This window comes from Ranitomeya variabilis, chromosome 4 (assembly GCF_051348905.1).
Source record: "Ranitomeya variabilis isolate aRanVar5 chromosome 4, aRanVar5.hap1, whole genome shotgun sequence".
NCBI lineage: Eukaryota > Metazoa > Chordata > Amphibia > Anura > Dendrobatidae > Ranitomeya > Ranitomeya variabilis.
Window position 1 is genome coordinate 197,177,042 of NC_135235.1, and position 16,705 is coordinate 197,193,746.

Sequence of the window (16,705 nt, forward strand, 5' to 3'; positions counted from 1 at the left end):
GTGAAGAGGCAGTACGGGCAGGGGGACTGGGAATATGTGAGGAGATAGTATTATCAGGAGGGAAGATGGGAAAGTGATTATACAGTATGGGCAGGAGGGGTTAGGAAAATATATGAGGAGACCGTATGAGCAAGGGCATTGGGAATGTGTGGAAAAAAACAGTATGGGCAAAATGGTTGATGGAAAAAATGAAGAGATCGTATGCGCAGTTGGGGCTAAGAATGTGTGAGGAGACTGGGTGGAATGGGTGGGCAGAATGTGTGATGACAGTATGGGCAAGTGGGGCTGGGAATGTGTAAGGAGACAGTAAGGGGGCTCTGGAGATTGTGATGAGACAGTATGGGTGTGGAGGAGGATGTGCTATGAGATAGTACTGGGAGGAGAAAAGTGTGTGTGGGTAAAATATAAAGACTGAGTAGTATGAGGGGCAGGATCAAGAGGGGACAGCTATCAGGATAGTGTGAGGGCACAGTTTGGAGGGGGCAGTAGGTAGAATGGAGCCAGTGTGAGGAAAGAGCACAGTATAGTGATTGGAGAATAGGGGAAACACAGTGTGAGGGAAGAGGGTGAAGAAGGAGCCCAGTTTCAAAAGGAGAGGTTCAGTGTGGAATCCTTGTAAGATGAATAGTGTATGGGTCATATTCTGTGTAGGGAGCACAGTGAGAGGCAATTATTCAGGGCCTACGGGTAGGTGAATTATAAGACCAAGCTGTGGTTGTGAAAACTCATCATGGCAGCTGGACAAAATGGAGAAGAAAAGAATGAGACGGACTCCAATCAAAGAACACCACCTATAAGGTACCTGGGTGTAAATGTTTATTTGTGATAATAACTAGGTCTTATCAGTACTGTGGTTCTTCCATGGTCCTCAGTCTGATGATGGCTGGAAACAGCAACTTCTGCTGTTTCCTTACCATTGTTAAGAACATGCTGTGAGTTGTAGATTTATGTGATACAATTGTATATGGAGCTGACCTGACATTGCAATTTATCGCTGTACTAACCTTGGTGCTAATTCCTGTACTCATACTGGTTCTGGAGCTGTATTGATTTTCTGATGGCGGTTCTTGTGATGTTTTTATGCTCTGATGTTGGTTTTGGTCCTGAACTACTGTACTGATGATGTTTCTGATGCTGTACTAATGGTGGTTCTGGTAGTGCATTCATGTACTGATGGTGGTTTGGTGATGTATTTCTGTACTAATGGTGGTTTGGTGATGTATTTCTGTACTAATGGTGGTTCTGGTGATATATTCATGTACTGCTAATGGTTCTAATCTTGCACACATGTAACAATCCATAACTTGTCAAAATTATATATGGCTGTATTAATAAGGTAGAGTGTTATTTGACAAGGATAATTACACCTGTATTTGTTAGGAGCATTGATTCTAAAGGTCAACACTGTAGCCTGACAAATCCTAACATTGTGTTATTGTCAGGATTTGGTTCTGCTTGCTAGTTCCAGTGGTCATTACATGATCATTCGTGACTATTTTTTTAATCTTTATTTTTTTGTCCTCTCAAAAGATTAAAATCTGTAATCGTACGATTGCCTACACTATATACGTCAATATCGTAGTATTGCTGTATATAGTGAAAATCCAGGTTTTCTTTGAAGCTCATCATGTTGCTGAGCTTCAAAGGAGGAGCAAGATGGCGGTGACAGGTGCCTTCAGCATGAGCCCAGCTGTCATGGTAATCCATTAGCATCCCGCAATCACATCATAGGGTGCTAATGGGATCTGGTGCACTGCCATCAGTTTTTATTTCCATCCGAAAAAAACTCATAAAACTCTGACCAAACTCTGATAGTAAAAACTGACACTGATCAAACTCTGATCAAAAACGCATGAAACTTAGACCAATATTTACGTGTATGCAAAAACACTGAAGTCTAAATGAAACCTAGAGACAGATCAGAGCAATTTAATATAGCCAGTGTCTGCCATGTGTGGAGAGATCTCAGTTCCTGAGTACACCACTGCAGACACGTACATGTACATGATATTGCATGAAGGGGTTAAAGCGTTGGTCTTCTACTTTTACATTGGTGACCTATCCCAAAGATAGGCCAACACTCAATGTCCAACACTCCGCACCATCACCATTTAGCTGTTCTCAGTGCTGACTGTGATGAAATGTTAGCAATGTCAACTGTGTAGTGCCCGCTGCCGGGTGCTGCAGATCTTCCCTTTATTCCAATGAAAAGAATATGTCGCCAATATAAAAGGACTTAAAACTCTTTGACTATTTTGTCCACATTTTCCGACCACAAATAGCAGTACATCCCTCTTTTAGAACTCCAGACCATCTTAGAACAGGTGAGACTGTAGTTCCCTGGTTCAATAAATATCACAATTCAAGGATAAATCCTTTGTTATATATCTATAGATAGATAATCACACAGTGGTCTTTGAAAAAGTCTGTGAACCCTTTAGAATTCTCCACATTTCTGCACAAATTTTACCTAAATTTACTTTTAGATTTTCACAAAAGTCCTAAAAGTAGTTGAAGAGAATAAAATCAGACAAATTAATAAAAAATATTAGTTTTTATTAAATGAGGAAATCCAATATCACAACTGTGAGTGGAAAAAATGTGAACCTTATTATTATTATCAGTAATTGATTATTAGTCCTGCACATCAGCTTGGAGGAATTTTAGCTTATTCTTCCATGTAAAACAGCTTCAACTCTGTAATGTTGGTGCGTTTTCTCCCATGAACTGATTTCTTCAGGTCCACTCCTTACACAACATTTTTATAGTATTATTGTCAGGACTTTGATTTGGCCATTCCATAGTTTTAGAGGTAATCTGTCAGCAGGTTTTTGCTATGGAACCTGAAAGCAGCATGATATAGGAGCAGAGACCCTCATTCCAGCAATCGTCACTTACTGTTCTGTTTGGAGCGGTTTTGATACAATCACTGTTTTCTCTGTTGTAGATGTAGCATTGGCCAGAATGCTGAGTCTAATCCAACCAACTAGAGATGAGCCACCTCCCTAGTGTTTGGGTTCGGTTCGTCGAACAGGGAGATGTTCGCCGAACTGTTTGTCGAACTGTTCGACGAACACCGTTGAACCCCATTGAAACCAATGGCAGGCAAACACATGGAAAACACCTTAAAAGGTGTCCAAAAGCTGACAAACTGCTCAGAAGGCACAACAAACACATGGAAAAGTCACAACTACACATAGTCATGCGAAAAGAAAAGAGGTGGAGGAGTAAAAGGAGGAGGAGACACAGATATAGGCATGTCATGCCCTTCTAAAGTTAAGAAAGGCTGGAGTAAAAATCTAAACTCACTCTACCAACACCCAGACGTCTTGACAAAAAAAAAAAAAAAAGAAATATCTTTAGGTAGAATGGCGGCGGGTCCATTCAGAACACTTTCCTTAGAAGACGTAGTGGTACCCCGATGGGAGTTGTGCCAAAAAATGAACCCAATACATTCAGACTAATCCACCATTTGTGATATCCAAGGGGAAGGTCAGTAAACGACAACATCGACGTGGAACCAAGTACAGTACTATGTACTGTACCTCATTTGACGAGGCAATCAGGTGGGTCAAGAAGTTGGGAAGGGGCACCCTAATGGCCAAAACAGACATTGAGGGGGCGTTCCGGTTACTACCTGTGCCTCCGAATAGTGTCCTCCCATTGGGCTGCTTCTGTGAAGGAGCATACTACATAGATCGCTGTTTGCCCATGGGGTGCTCCATATCCTGCTCACTATTTGAGGAGTCAGTTGCTTCCTCGAATGTGTCGTCATGGACGTTTGTATGGCGGCACATATTATCCATTACCTCGACGACTTCTTATGCCTGGCCCCAAAAGATTCGCCACAGTGTGAAAAAACGCGGTAGTCCAGCTGTGAGAAGGAGAGAGCTGGAGGGAGAGTGGACACCCCAGAGCCGAGGGGTTAGATTGAGAAAGAAAGAAGGCGGTGTAGCTTGCTTCATGGGTGGGGTACTCTGCTGAGTAGCAGAAATTGCTACTAGGCCCAAAAGGATTTCCTTGGCCAAATGCCATTAAAAAATAGTAGTTAGGTAAACAGGCGGTGTAGCTTGCTTCATAGGTGGGGTACTCTGCTGAGTAGCACAAAATGCTATTAGGTACAAAACGATTTCCTGGGCTACATCAGTTAAAAATTTGTAATTAGATCAACAGGCGATGTAGCTTGCTTCATGGGTGGGGTACGCTGCTGAGTAGCACTAAATTCTACTAGGCCCAAAAGGATTTCCTGGGCTACATGCCGTTACAAAATAGTAGTTAGGTAAACAGGCGGTGGGTGGCTGGGCTACTCTGCTGACTAGCAGACACTGAAGCTTTGGAGCAGACCTCTGAATCCCAGGCCATAGTATGAGTAAACAACTCTGCAGGCGACCCCACCCACCTGGAATTGACGATGGCAACGTCATGTAAAACTCAGCAAGGAGACTAAATCAAAGAGTCTCCATTTTTTCCAAAAATTCGGCCACAGACACCACTTAAGTGGCATCAATTTCGGTTTTTTAAAACGGCTGGTGAGGTGATTTTCAAAAATCATCAAGCTTTTAGTCTCCCCAAGATGACACAGGGGTAGAAAAGTCCTTGCGGATCCAGGATTTGTTCATCTTGATGAACGTTAGTCTGTCCACATTGTCACTGGACAGCCGCGTGCGCTTATCTGTCAGCACACCACCAGCAGCGCTGAACACACGTTCAGAGAGAATTCTGGCAGCGGGGCACGACAAGATCTCCAAGGCGTGGGTGGCGAGCTCAGGCCATTTTTGTACCATCTCTCTAGGCGTTGGCTGTGCGTCAGACTTCTTGTCTCCTTTGGCCTTGCAAAGGATGGTCTAAAAAAATCTTGAAACGACTGGAAAAAATTGCTGTTACCACCAGATACGATATTACTGTTACGGTTTGACTGATGACTTGATAGTCCCACGGTTGGCAAGTTAGAACTCAGAGATTGACTACGTGCACCACTGGTGTTTTGTGGAAAAGCAGATGTTAGATTCTGTAACAGTCTCTGCTGATACTCCTGCATGCGTGAATCCCTTTCTATGGCAGGAATTATTTCGCCAAATTTGCTTTTGTACTGGGGATCTAAGAGTGTGGCAACCCAGTAGTTGGCATTACTTCGGATTCTGACAATCCGAGGGTTATGTTGCAGGTAGTGCAGCAAGAAGGCACTCATGTGTCTTGCGCATCCAGGAGGACCAAGTCCTTGTTGTCTTGGTGGTGGCGAGGTGAGAATCATGCTTCCATCATCTGCCCTCTCCCCCCAACCTCGCACAACAGAAATTTGATCAAGGTCTCCCTCATCTGATGAGTCTTCCATGCCCAGTGCCAGTTCGTCCTCCACTTCTTCCTCGCCTCCTGCACCTTCCTCAACAGTTTGGCTGCTACCATGAGTAGTGTTGAGCGTTACCGTCCGATACTTGAAAGTATCGGTATCGGAAAGTATCGGCCGATACCGGCAAAGTATCGGATCTAATCCGATACCGATACCCGATACCAATACAAGTCAATGGGACTCAAGTATCGGACGGTATCCCTGATGGTTCCCAGGGTCTGAAGGAGAGGAAACTCTCCTTCAGGCCCTGGGAACCATATTAATGTGTAAAATAAAGAATTAAAATAAAAAATATTGCTATACTCACCTCACCGAGGGAACCGGCAGCATTGTTTGCTTAAAATGCGCGCTTTTCCTTCCTTCCGTGACGTCACGGCTTCTGATTGGCCGCGTGCCGCCCATGTGGCCGCGACGCGACCAATCACAGCAAGCCGTGACGTAATTTTCAGGTCCTTCTAGGCATTCAGTATTTTAAAATTACGTTCCGGCTTTGTGATTGGTCGCGTCGCGGTCACATGGGCGACGCGACCAATCAGAAGCCGTGACGTCACGGAAGGAAGGAAAAGCGCGCATTTTAAGCAAACAACGCTGCCGGTTCCCTCGGTGAGGTCCAGGCTGCGTCGGAGAGGTGAGTATAGCAATATTTTTTATTTTAATTCTTTCTTTTACACATTAATGTTGTTTCGATACCGATACCCGATACCACAAAAGTATCGGATCTTGGTATCGGAATTCCGATACAGCAAATATCGGCCGATACCCGATACTTGCGGTATCGGAATGCTCAACACTAACCATGAGCCCTCGGTAATCCCTCTCCCCCAGCCTCCAATGCCAGCCGCCTTGGTGCTCCCAACCTTCTTGACCTTGGAGACATGATCCCTTCCGCATACGACTCCTCCGGTTCCTCCTCCTCTTGTTCCACCACCTGACTCCGAACACTGTGTAAGGTGTGCTCCAGCATGTAAATCACTGAAATGGTCATGCTGATAATGGCATCGTCGGCACTAAACATCTTCGTTGCTATTTCAAAACTGTGCAGAAGGGTGCATAGGTCCCTCATCTGAGACCACTCCTGCAGCGTGATTTGCCCCACCTCTTGATCTCGTTGGCCCAGGCTATACGTCATAACGTATTGCACCAGGGCTCGTCGGTGCTGCCACAGTCACTGCAACATGTGCAGAGTTTAATTCCACCATATGGGCACATCGCATTTCAGCCGGTGAACTGGCAGTGCCAACGACTTCTGTAGAGATGCAAGTCGTCAAGCTGCGGGATGCGAACGGCCGAAGTGAGCACACTGCGACCGTGCCCTCTGCAGAAGCCCATCTAGTCCGGGATAGTGGGATAAAAATTGCTGGACAACCAGGTTCAAAACGTGAGCCATACAAGGCACGTGTGTGACATTGCCCCGGCGAAGGGCCGCACCCAGGTTTGCAGCATTGTCGCACACGGCCTTCCCTGGCTGCAGGTTGAGTGGAGACAACCATTGATGGAACTCTGTCTCCAGAGCTGACCACAACTCCTCAGCTGTGTGACTCACATTTCCCAAACATTTCAATGTAAACACTGCTTGATGCCATTGAGCCCTGGTGACAGCATAGTGATGAGGTGTGCAGGATTCCTTCTGCGCAGTTACAACACGGGTGGCATTACCAGAAAGTCTTTGGGTGCAGGTGGAGGACAGAGAGGAGGTTGAGGAGGCAGAAGCAGTGGAGGAACTTCTAGATACAGAGGATCGATGAGCAACTCGTGGGGATGGCAAGACTTGGACAGCAGCCCCTTCTCCTGATGTCACCGTAGTTACCCAGTGCCAAGTCACCGACATGTAACGCCCCTGTCCATGTCTACTCGTCCAAGTGTCTGTGGTGAAATGCACACTGTCACACACAGAGTTTCTCAAGGAAGCGATGAGGTTGTGTGCGACATGCTGGTGTAGCGCAGGTACAGCTTTGAGAAGTAGTGGCGACTGGGCATCTGGTACTGGGGCACTGCAACGGACATAAGGTGTCGAAAATCCTCTGTGTCCACCAGGCGGAAAGGCAGCATTTCTGTAGCCAACAGCTTGCAGATGGAGAAATTCAACCTCTTAGCTTTGTCATGGCTAGGAGGAAATGGTCTTTTACTTGTCCACATCTGAGGGACTGAGGGCTGGCTGCCGTGCTTAGACGGAGTTGAGTATGGTGTCCCCAGCAAACTGCTGGTCTGTGAGGAAGGTGCAGGCGGAGATGTTATGTTGCCTTGATCAAAATGTGGTGTCGATGTCGGAGAGCGCTCAACACCAGCAGGTGTTTCCACTTGCAAATGTCCTGACGACCTGCCAATCACACTGGCTGTTGCGGGTAAAGAGGTGGAAGGTGTGCTTCCAAAACCATGTGCGACTGCTGTCCCCACAGTCACAGAGGATGAAGAGGACGCGGATGCACTTGATGGGGCAGACAGTGGTTGACCCGGCCCACTAGGCTGCATTGTAGCACAGTGAGCTTCCCACTGCAAATTATGCCTCATATCCATGTGATGGTTCATGCATGAAGTACTCAAGCTAGTGATTTTTTGGCCTCTACTGAGATTTTGTTGACAAATCTTACAGACAACATGAGTTGGGTCATCCTTTGCAATGTCAAAAAATGCCCAGGCTATGCAAGGCTTAGAGCCCGTGCGACCTGAAGAGCCACCACGACTTCTGGTCTGAGGCACAATTGGGGTTGAGGATGCAGTTGTTGACGTGCTTCCAGTACTCTGTCTCTGTCCAGGAAGACGCACCGTTACTTCGTCGTCAGACTCGTCACTAGCATCCTCCTCCACCTCCTCTGCTGACCTCATGGACTGATGGACTGGAGGTTGACAGTAAGTGGGGTCTACAACCTGGTCATCATCATCCTGTGTGTTCTCACACCCGTTGTCCTCAGAGCCAACCTCTTCCTGCCCTGACCGAAAAGTCAAGTTTTCGTTCCAATCAGGTATCTCAGTCTCATCATTATCTTCCTCATTGTCTCCACCAACAGGAGTTACAGTTTGGGAACGAGGGTCTACATTATGCTCAGAACCTTCTTCATCTGGGCCTGGATCCGACTCACAAAGATTCTGGGCATCATGCAGATCATTTCCTCGTCTGGATTCACAGAAGCTCTGGAGCAGACCTCTGATTCCCAGGCTATAGTATGCGTAAACAGCTCTACAGACTCAACCATGTGTGCTACCCCATGCTCAGATGGGCAGCTGGAGACTTGGGAGCTGTGAGGAAGCAAGTGCGATTGGGGTGACAACTCTGAGGACTGGAGTAGTTGTGATGTTGAAGTTGACATGGAGGAGAGCCCACTTGAACGAGCACTTGATATCCGTTCAAGCACCTGCTGTTTTTGTGCCTTATCTGGAATTTTTGGCGATGCTTGTAGCAATGGTCGTAAGTAAGGGTTCATATCAGATTGTCCACGAAAAGAAGTAGACATCTTACTTTGGCTGGAAATGGTCTTTCTTCTGCAGATGTTACTGTTGCTTTACCACCTACCCCACGGACACAACCTTTTTTTCCCCTTTCCAACACGCCTATTCCCCTTTCCACCAGCAGCAGGCCTTTTGCCACTCATTTTAGTGCTTAATTGGCAACTCTGTGTCTGAAGTTGTTGGCACAACAACCGATGGATGAAAACCGAGCAGAACTGAGTGGCCAAACTGTGGTACTAAGCCCAAAACTATCAACTGGATTAGATGCAGGGAAATAGAGATACACAGGCGGTATAGTTTGGTTCACAGGCGGGCTACTCTGCTGACGTGCAGACAATGCTACTAGGCCCAAAACCCCAAAACGATTTACTGGGTTAGATGCAGTAAAAATTGAGAGACACAGGCGTTCTAGCTAGCTTCACAGGCGGGCTACTCTACTGATGTGCAGACAATGCTACTAGGCCCAAAACTATCAACTGGATTAGATGCAGTGAAAATAGAGATACACAGGCAGTATCGTTTGTTTCACAGGTGGGCTACTCTGCTGACGTGCAGACAATGCTACTAGGCCCAAAACTATCAACTGGATTACATGCAGTGAAAATAGAGATACACAGGCGGTGTAGCTAGCTTCACAGGCGGGCTACTCTGCTGACGTGCAGACAATGCTACCAGGCCCAAAACTATCAACTGGATTAGATGCAGTGAAACTAGAGATACACAGGCGGTATAGTTTGTTTCACAGGCAGGCTACTCTGCTGACGTGCAGACACTGCTACTAAGCCCAAAATCCCAAAACGATTTACTGGGTTAGGTGCAGTAAAAATTGAGATACACAGGCAGTGTAGCTAGCTTCACAGGCGGGCTACTCAGATGACTATCAGACAATGCTACTAGCCCAAAAGGGTTGGCTGAGCTAGATTACACCAAATGCTGTGACTAACACTTGCACAGCACTGGCTCAGATCTGCCTGGCAAACAGTGCTATGAACTGCTGTAACCTACCCTGAAAAGGGCTGATATTACAACTAGTCCCAACTCCTGACTCCCTAAACCTATCTCTCAGAAAATTCGCTGGCAAAAAAAGACTCTTTGACTGTATAGCGCCCACAGCAGCAGTGGTGCCGTCTAACACTAAGCTGCAGCAGTGAGGAAATGGTGACAACGGGGCAAATGGCTGGTTCTCATTGGGCAAGGAGTGACATGTGACACATGCAGCGCCCCAGAGTCCTGGTCGTGCAGTATTGTTGCTCTCCCACCAGGGGGAGTGATGGTACGTCTGATTGTACTAAAAGAGTTCACCTGACCAGGTACCACAGTCACACACTACACTTCACACTCCGGCCACCAGGGGGAGCAAAAGGTCCTATCTATTAGGCCACTCCTCACACTCGGGTAAAACTGGGGGTTGGATAGGAAGTGAGACAGAAAGCTGACTGGGGAGACCCAAGGAGGACCTGTCAGAAGTGGGATCCTGACAGCGGCCTAGCACGAGATTGAGCGTTACGGAGCTGCACCTGCACTTCATTGCGGCAGCGTCCTAAGAAAGGACAAGAAGCGAAGTATATTGTGGAGAAGTGAGAAACTAGATCACAGCACTAGGAGATAACACCAGGAGGAGTCCTGCCTTAAGATCGTTGCAACATCCTTCTGAGGCGCGTAGCCGGTGGCCGGAACACCGAGGGAGTAATAGGCTCTACGCATTACTTCAAACTACGGCAGGATAGTTAATTCCAAGTTGGCTATCCAACCTTTACACCTAATGAAGACAACGGAGGCAATTGTGGGAGAGGGGCTTCTCTAGGGTCCCTATAAATTAACTCCAGGCCTACCCCGTCATACGGGTGCGTCCTATCCATACCATCTGGGGGACGGAGAGAGAACATCAGAAATAGATACGAAAGTTGTGAGGACTATCCCGTGGTGCTCAGCAGGGAGGTACTACAACACAGGCGCTAGTAGGAAGGCTACTGATTTCCACCTGGTCAAGGGAACTCTGGATGTGCCTTCGGACCGGCCACTCTCAGCCAGCCCTGTGAACAGTACTCTGGACCGTGGACCTTGAAGTCTTCAGTAAAAGGTAAAGAGACTGCAACCTTTGTGTCCTCGTTATTCATTGCGCCTTACTACATCCACCATCACCATCTACACCTCTTGGGAAGCCCTGGGGACATACTTCACCTGTGGGAAGGTATACCATCTGGCTGCCATTCCATCACCCCAGCGGACCCCTAGCAGCGTCGGTCATCCTGACCGAATACCACAGGTGGCGTCATGAACACTTGACAAACTAATATCACCTTTAATTGGGCGCCCCTCAGCAGGGCCATGGATCGGGTCGGGCCACCGTGACATCCCCAGAACCGAGACAGAGCTACCCGGTACCGAGTGCCCCATTGCCCTGCGCGCGTGGGGGCGCTCCACATACACAGCCAATGACACATGCCCTTGCTTGTCTGCATCACATGCACATTGCTGTGTGTGTGCGCACTGCTGTAAATGCGGGAAAGAAAAAAAAAATGGAGATCGGCGTTATTTCAGCACAGATCTATCCCCCGCCCACTATACACTGAAACAGTCCATTAACAATGATAAACAGTTTTAATGTGCAAATCAAGCTAGGCTTTTGGTGAATGAACAGTTATCGACCAGAAACTCGAACAGCCGAATTTTAAGCAAATTGTTCGGGTTCGTCGAACGACTCGAACACCGCCCAAAACAGCTCGAATTTGAAATTGGCTAACAGTTCGACTCGAACACCGCTCATCTCTACCCACAACCATGACTGGCTGCTTCCTGCGTATATTGTGCTTTGTCAATCAGTGGTGGGTATGGGGTTGCACAGATTAGCCTGACTATTCTCTCACACAACACCTAGTCCTTCATTAATAATCTTCTGCTGGTAAAACACTGATTGTATTGCAATCTCAGCAAGCTGCTGAGCAAGTAAAACATCACTGGAATCAGTGTGTCTCTGCCCTTATGTCATGCTGCTCTCAGATTAAATGGCGAAAACCTGCTGAGAGATGCCCTTCAACTTTATACTTTTTTAACTATTCTTTTATGGAATTACTTGTTTGCTTTGGGTTGTTTTTTTGCTGCAAGACGCATGATCTCTTTAAATTCCTCTCATAAACAAATGTCATATCATTTGCCTTTTTAGAATTTGCTGTTAAAATTCTGAATTCATTGTTCCATCAATGATGACAAGCAGTTCTGATACAGATGCAGCAACACAAGATGGAACCATTACACCACCGCCATGTTTCATGCATGGCATGAGGTTTTATATTGAAATACATTGTTTTTTCTTTCTCCAAAGAGAGAGGCCTTTAGTTGCTTAAAGGTTACCTTGGGTTCCTTTGTGACTTGCAGAATATTATGAGCCTTGTTCTTGGAATTAATATTTTGACCACTCTTAAGGTGGGTAAAAATGGTCTTGAATATCATCCATTCATACACAATCACACTGTGCATTGTGTACAAATGATTTTCTAACCTTTTCCAGCTTGATGAGCATAAACAATGTTTTTATTTCGACAACTTCTGAAATTATCTTTGTTCATTCTATTATACGCTTCCATAAAAGTGTTGTGCAGCACAGAAGTTGAAAGAACTCTGTTACTTAAACAATATTTTTTAAAAAGCTGTCCAATCACTATTGACTCTAATTCCACCTTCAAATTTTAAGGTAACCTTAAAGGTTCACAGAATTTTGCCACTCAGACATATAGCATTAGATCATTTTCCTCATTTGAAAAATAACAGTCTAATATTTTTAAATTTGTTTTGTTTGGTTCTCTTTGTCTGGACTTGTAAGAAAATCTGATGTACCCGTATTTTTAGGACCATAAGACGCACTGGACCATAAGACGCACCCCAAATTTGGGGTAAAAATTGCAGAAAAAAATGTTTTTAGAAGATGGGGTCCATCTTATTGAATTTAAGGTGTCTTACCTGAGGGCTGGCAGTGGCAGAGCAGGGTCACAGGAGGCATGGTGGCAGCAGAGGTGCGGTGATGCTGAGGCGCAGTGGGCGGTACGACGTGCACCTGAACAGGGTCCCTTCCTGCTTAGGTGTACGATGCCGCGACCTGGTGTCCATTGGGGGGGTTGCGGCAGTGGTTTGGCGGCGGCCGTTTTCCTGAAGCCGAGATCTCAATCTGCGAACTCGGCTTCAGGAAAATGGCCGCCGCGATCTCAATCTGCGCACGCGTGGCCTCCTGCAGCCATTTTCCTGAATCCCCGGGAAGGAGAGAACTCAATCTGCGCACGCGCGGCCTCAGGAAGATGTTCGCAGGCACAGAGAAACCCGTCTCTGTTGCACGCCTTGGAAACCAGGCCGCGGCGTCACCTCACCTGTGGAAAGGACCCTGATCAGGTGCACGCCATACTGCTCACCGCGCCTCAGCATCACCGCGCCTCAGCATCCCCGCACCTCTGCCGCCGCCACACCACTGCTGCAACCAACCAGTAAGCCTGCATTCGAACTATAAGACGCACCCCCCATTTTCCTCACAATTTATTTGGGGAAAAAGTGCGTCTTAGTCTGAAAAATACGGTAGTTATTACATCAAATTTATGTAGAAATTCAATTCTAAATATTTTTCTATCCACTGGCTAACACGGTCTGAAGATGTATATCTTTCCTGTAGAAATATGGAAAATTCTGGAGGGCTTACAAGCTTTCAAGCGCCACTGCGTGTATGCGCTAGCCACTTAGTAAATCGGGCACATCTTACAAATGTGCGCCTTGCCAAAAATATTACCAGGACTGGTGTGAAAATGTCAAAATTTGCACCTCTTTTTGCAATCTCCAAAAAATGTGCCATTTTTTTTATATCTGCTTTACACCAAAAAACTGATGAAAAAACTTTGATGTATAGTGTCATAAAGTTTTCAAGAGTCCTTGTATCAAACATTTTAAATTTACACCTAAGATTATGATAAATTAATTTTTCTACTGAAACTTTCTGCAAAGAGAAAAAAAAGGGGGCTCGTAATTTACAATTTGGTATTTATCTTCCAAGTGCCCTCCACTGTCACAAACGTACAGATAACAGTTGTGTCGGACACATCCGTGAACCTCACATGGACACCGTCCTCTGACCCGAATAATAGCTCATACACCTATACTGTGAGATATGGGTCTAGTAATAAGACTGGTATAACGACAAGCTCCACAGGGATAACCGGCCTATCCCCGGGAACAGATTACAGCTTCACCGTCTATGCCGTCACCAGTAATGGAATTATTAGCAAACCATCTACTGCTGCCAACACAACAACACGTAAGTTCATGTCTATGTGCTATATTGTTTGTTTTTCTAGCTGCAATTTTGAAGGTTTAATCTGTAATTATGGTAAAACAGTATCAAATTCCCTCATCCATTGGTTCTTTGGAAGACTTGGGTTGGGTTGTATTGGAAATATGGATCGATTTGTAGAGATTAATCATTGTTACCGGGTACAAACAAGGAAAAGGAGAATAAAAGATACAAAGCATTAAATGCTCCTAGAGACAAAGCTAGAAGCTCCCAACCATGTAGGCACAGAAGTGCTTGTTTGACATGAAAATTACACTGCCTAAAAGTTCCTCAAGAATTGCCTCGTTTCCTCTTGGAAATTAAAGGCATGTTCCCGAATTAAATTAATAAGAAGTGTATTTAAATGAGAATCTGCTGCATCCATATAAAAAAAACTCTATGTGATCATACTCTAAAACCTCTTAAAAGAAAACCCTACGGGTGAACATATTAATAGAGTGCTAATTGGGGAAAGTAGGAGTCCTGGATGTAGAACCTGTACTGTAGGAATCCTGAAAGTAGAACCTGTACTGTAGGAGTCCTGGAAGTAGAACCTGTACTGTAGGAGTCCTGGAAGTAGAACCTGTACTGTAGGAGTCCTGGAAGTAGAACCTGTACTGCAGGAGTCCTGGAAGTAGAACCTGTACTGCAGGAGTCCTGGAAGTAGAACCTGTTCTGCAGGAGTCCTGGAAGTAGAACCTGTACTGCAGGAGTTCTGGAAGTAGAACCTGTACTGCAGGAGTCCTGGAAGTAGAACCTGTACTAGTGTAGGAGCCCTGGAAGGAGAACCTGTACTGTAATTTTTGCACATACCTTTGATATATCATACATTTCTCAGAAGGTATTACCCTTTAAATTTATTGTGACCCCTGGATGTGGTTTAATATAACAATGTTGTCTTTGGACTTAAAAAGTTTGTGCACAATGTGTTCTAGCAGTACAGCAGTCCAGAGCCAATCTCCAGATTTCTCTCTACACTACAATGTTATCCCTATCAGGGCCCTGCAGCACACTTTACTTAAAGGATTGCTCCTCTACTTTTAAACTGATGACTTATCCCAAAGATAGGTCAACAATATCAGAATAGTGGGGTCAACACTCGGGATCCAACATTTGACAACCCCACTGATCATCCATTCTCAGAGGGATGATAGCAGCTGTTGCGCTGAACAGTATAGCTCTGTCAACTGTGTAATGCCCGCTGCCGGTTACTGCAGATCTGCTCCCCCTATTCCAATGAATAGAATAGTTCACCAATTTAAAAGTGGTGGAGCAACTCTTAAACTACTATCCATATATTTTTACCACAAACGGCAATCACTGTCTCATATTACATTCTAGATCCATCTTGAACTGGCTAACCAGTTACTGTAGTTCACTGATTCAATGCAATAATACAATTCAATCAAACTTTTTGTATGAATGTAAAGATACGCTTCAGATGGATTCTCTTACAAATGTGTATGCATACACATATACATATACAGTGGCACTTGAAGTTTAACCCTCCCAAATTCTCCACATTGTTTAATTAATTTTGATCTAAAATGGCATAAAGTTTTCATAAAAGTCTTAAAAAGAGTACAAATCAAACAAATGAATAAAAATGTACAGTATATTAAACTGTCATTGTTTAAATTAGGAAAATGGTCCAATATCACACACAGTTCTGTGAAAGTGTTTGCGATTAAAAAAAACATAAAATCACATATTCACCTCTCCGTCGCTCAGGTCCCCGGCACTTGCAGTATTCACCTGCTCCTCGTTACGGGCGCCGCTCCATCTTCAGATGCTGAAGATGGAGCGGCGCCGGAACGAGGAGCAGGTGAATATCGTGCAGCGCTGCGCTCCCCCTCCCCATTATACTCACCTGCTCCTGGCGCTGCGTAGTCCCTGTTTCCCTGGCGCTGCAGCTTCTAACTGTACTGAGCGGTCACTGTTACCGCTCATTACAGTAATGAATATGCGGCTCCACCCCTATGGGATGAAAATGGGCTGAAAATCTTGGCTTATACTTGAGTATATATGGTAATTGAGATCCATCAGTCTGAAAAAAGTTCTAGAGCCATTTCTAAATCTTTGGAAGTCCGGCGAATCAGAGTGAGAGCCATTATCCACAAATGGCAAAAGCGTGGAACAGTGGTGAACCATCCCAGGAGGGGCCTGCCTTCAAAAATTGCACCAAGAGCACAGCGAAGACTCATCCAAGAGGTCACAAAAGATGTCACAGCAACATTTAAAGAACTGCAGGTCTCACTTGCCTCAGTTAATCAGGGTTCATGATTTACCATAAAAACGAGACTGGACAAAAATGCCCTGCATGGCAGAGTTCCAAGACGAAAACCACTGCTGAGTAATAAGAACATAAAGGCTCATCTCAGTTTTGTCAGAAAACATCTTGATGATCCCCAAGACTTTTGGGAGAATACTCTGTGGACTAATGATACAAAAGTTAAACTTTTTGGAGAGTGTATATCCCATTACATCTGGCGTAGAGGTAATACTGCATTTCAGAAAAGGAACATCATACCAACAGAAAAATATGGTGATGATAGTTTGATGGTCTGGGGCTGTTTTGCTGATTCAGGACCTGGAAGACAATGCTGTGG

At 45.4% G+C, this 16,705-nt stretch overlaps 1 protein-coding gene across 7 annotated transcripts in view; it reads left to right on the forward strand.

Annotated features, from left to right (window-relative positions):
• Window positions 1-16,705, forward strand: part of PTPRH (protein tyrosine phosphatase receptor type H) — a 212,314-nt gene that overhangs the window by 133,077 nt on the left and 62,532 nt on the right. For 4 of the 7 annotated variants that reach the window (XM_077259547.1, XM_077259548.1, XM_077259549.1 and 1 more), the window contains exon 6: window positions 13,821-14,081. The exons of the other annotated variants lie outside the window; for them this stretch is intronic. In XM_077259547.1, coding sequence (XP_077115662.1) covers window positions 13,821-14,081 — 261 coding nt within the window. The remainder of the gene's footprint in view (window positions 1-13,820; window positions 14,082-16,705) is intronic. 7 annotated transcript variants of the gene reach the window in all.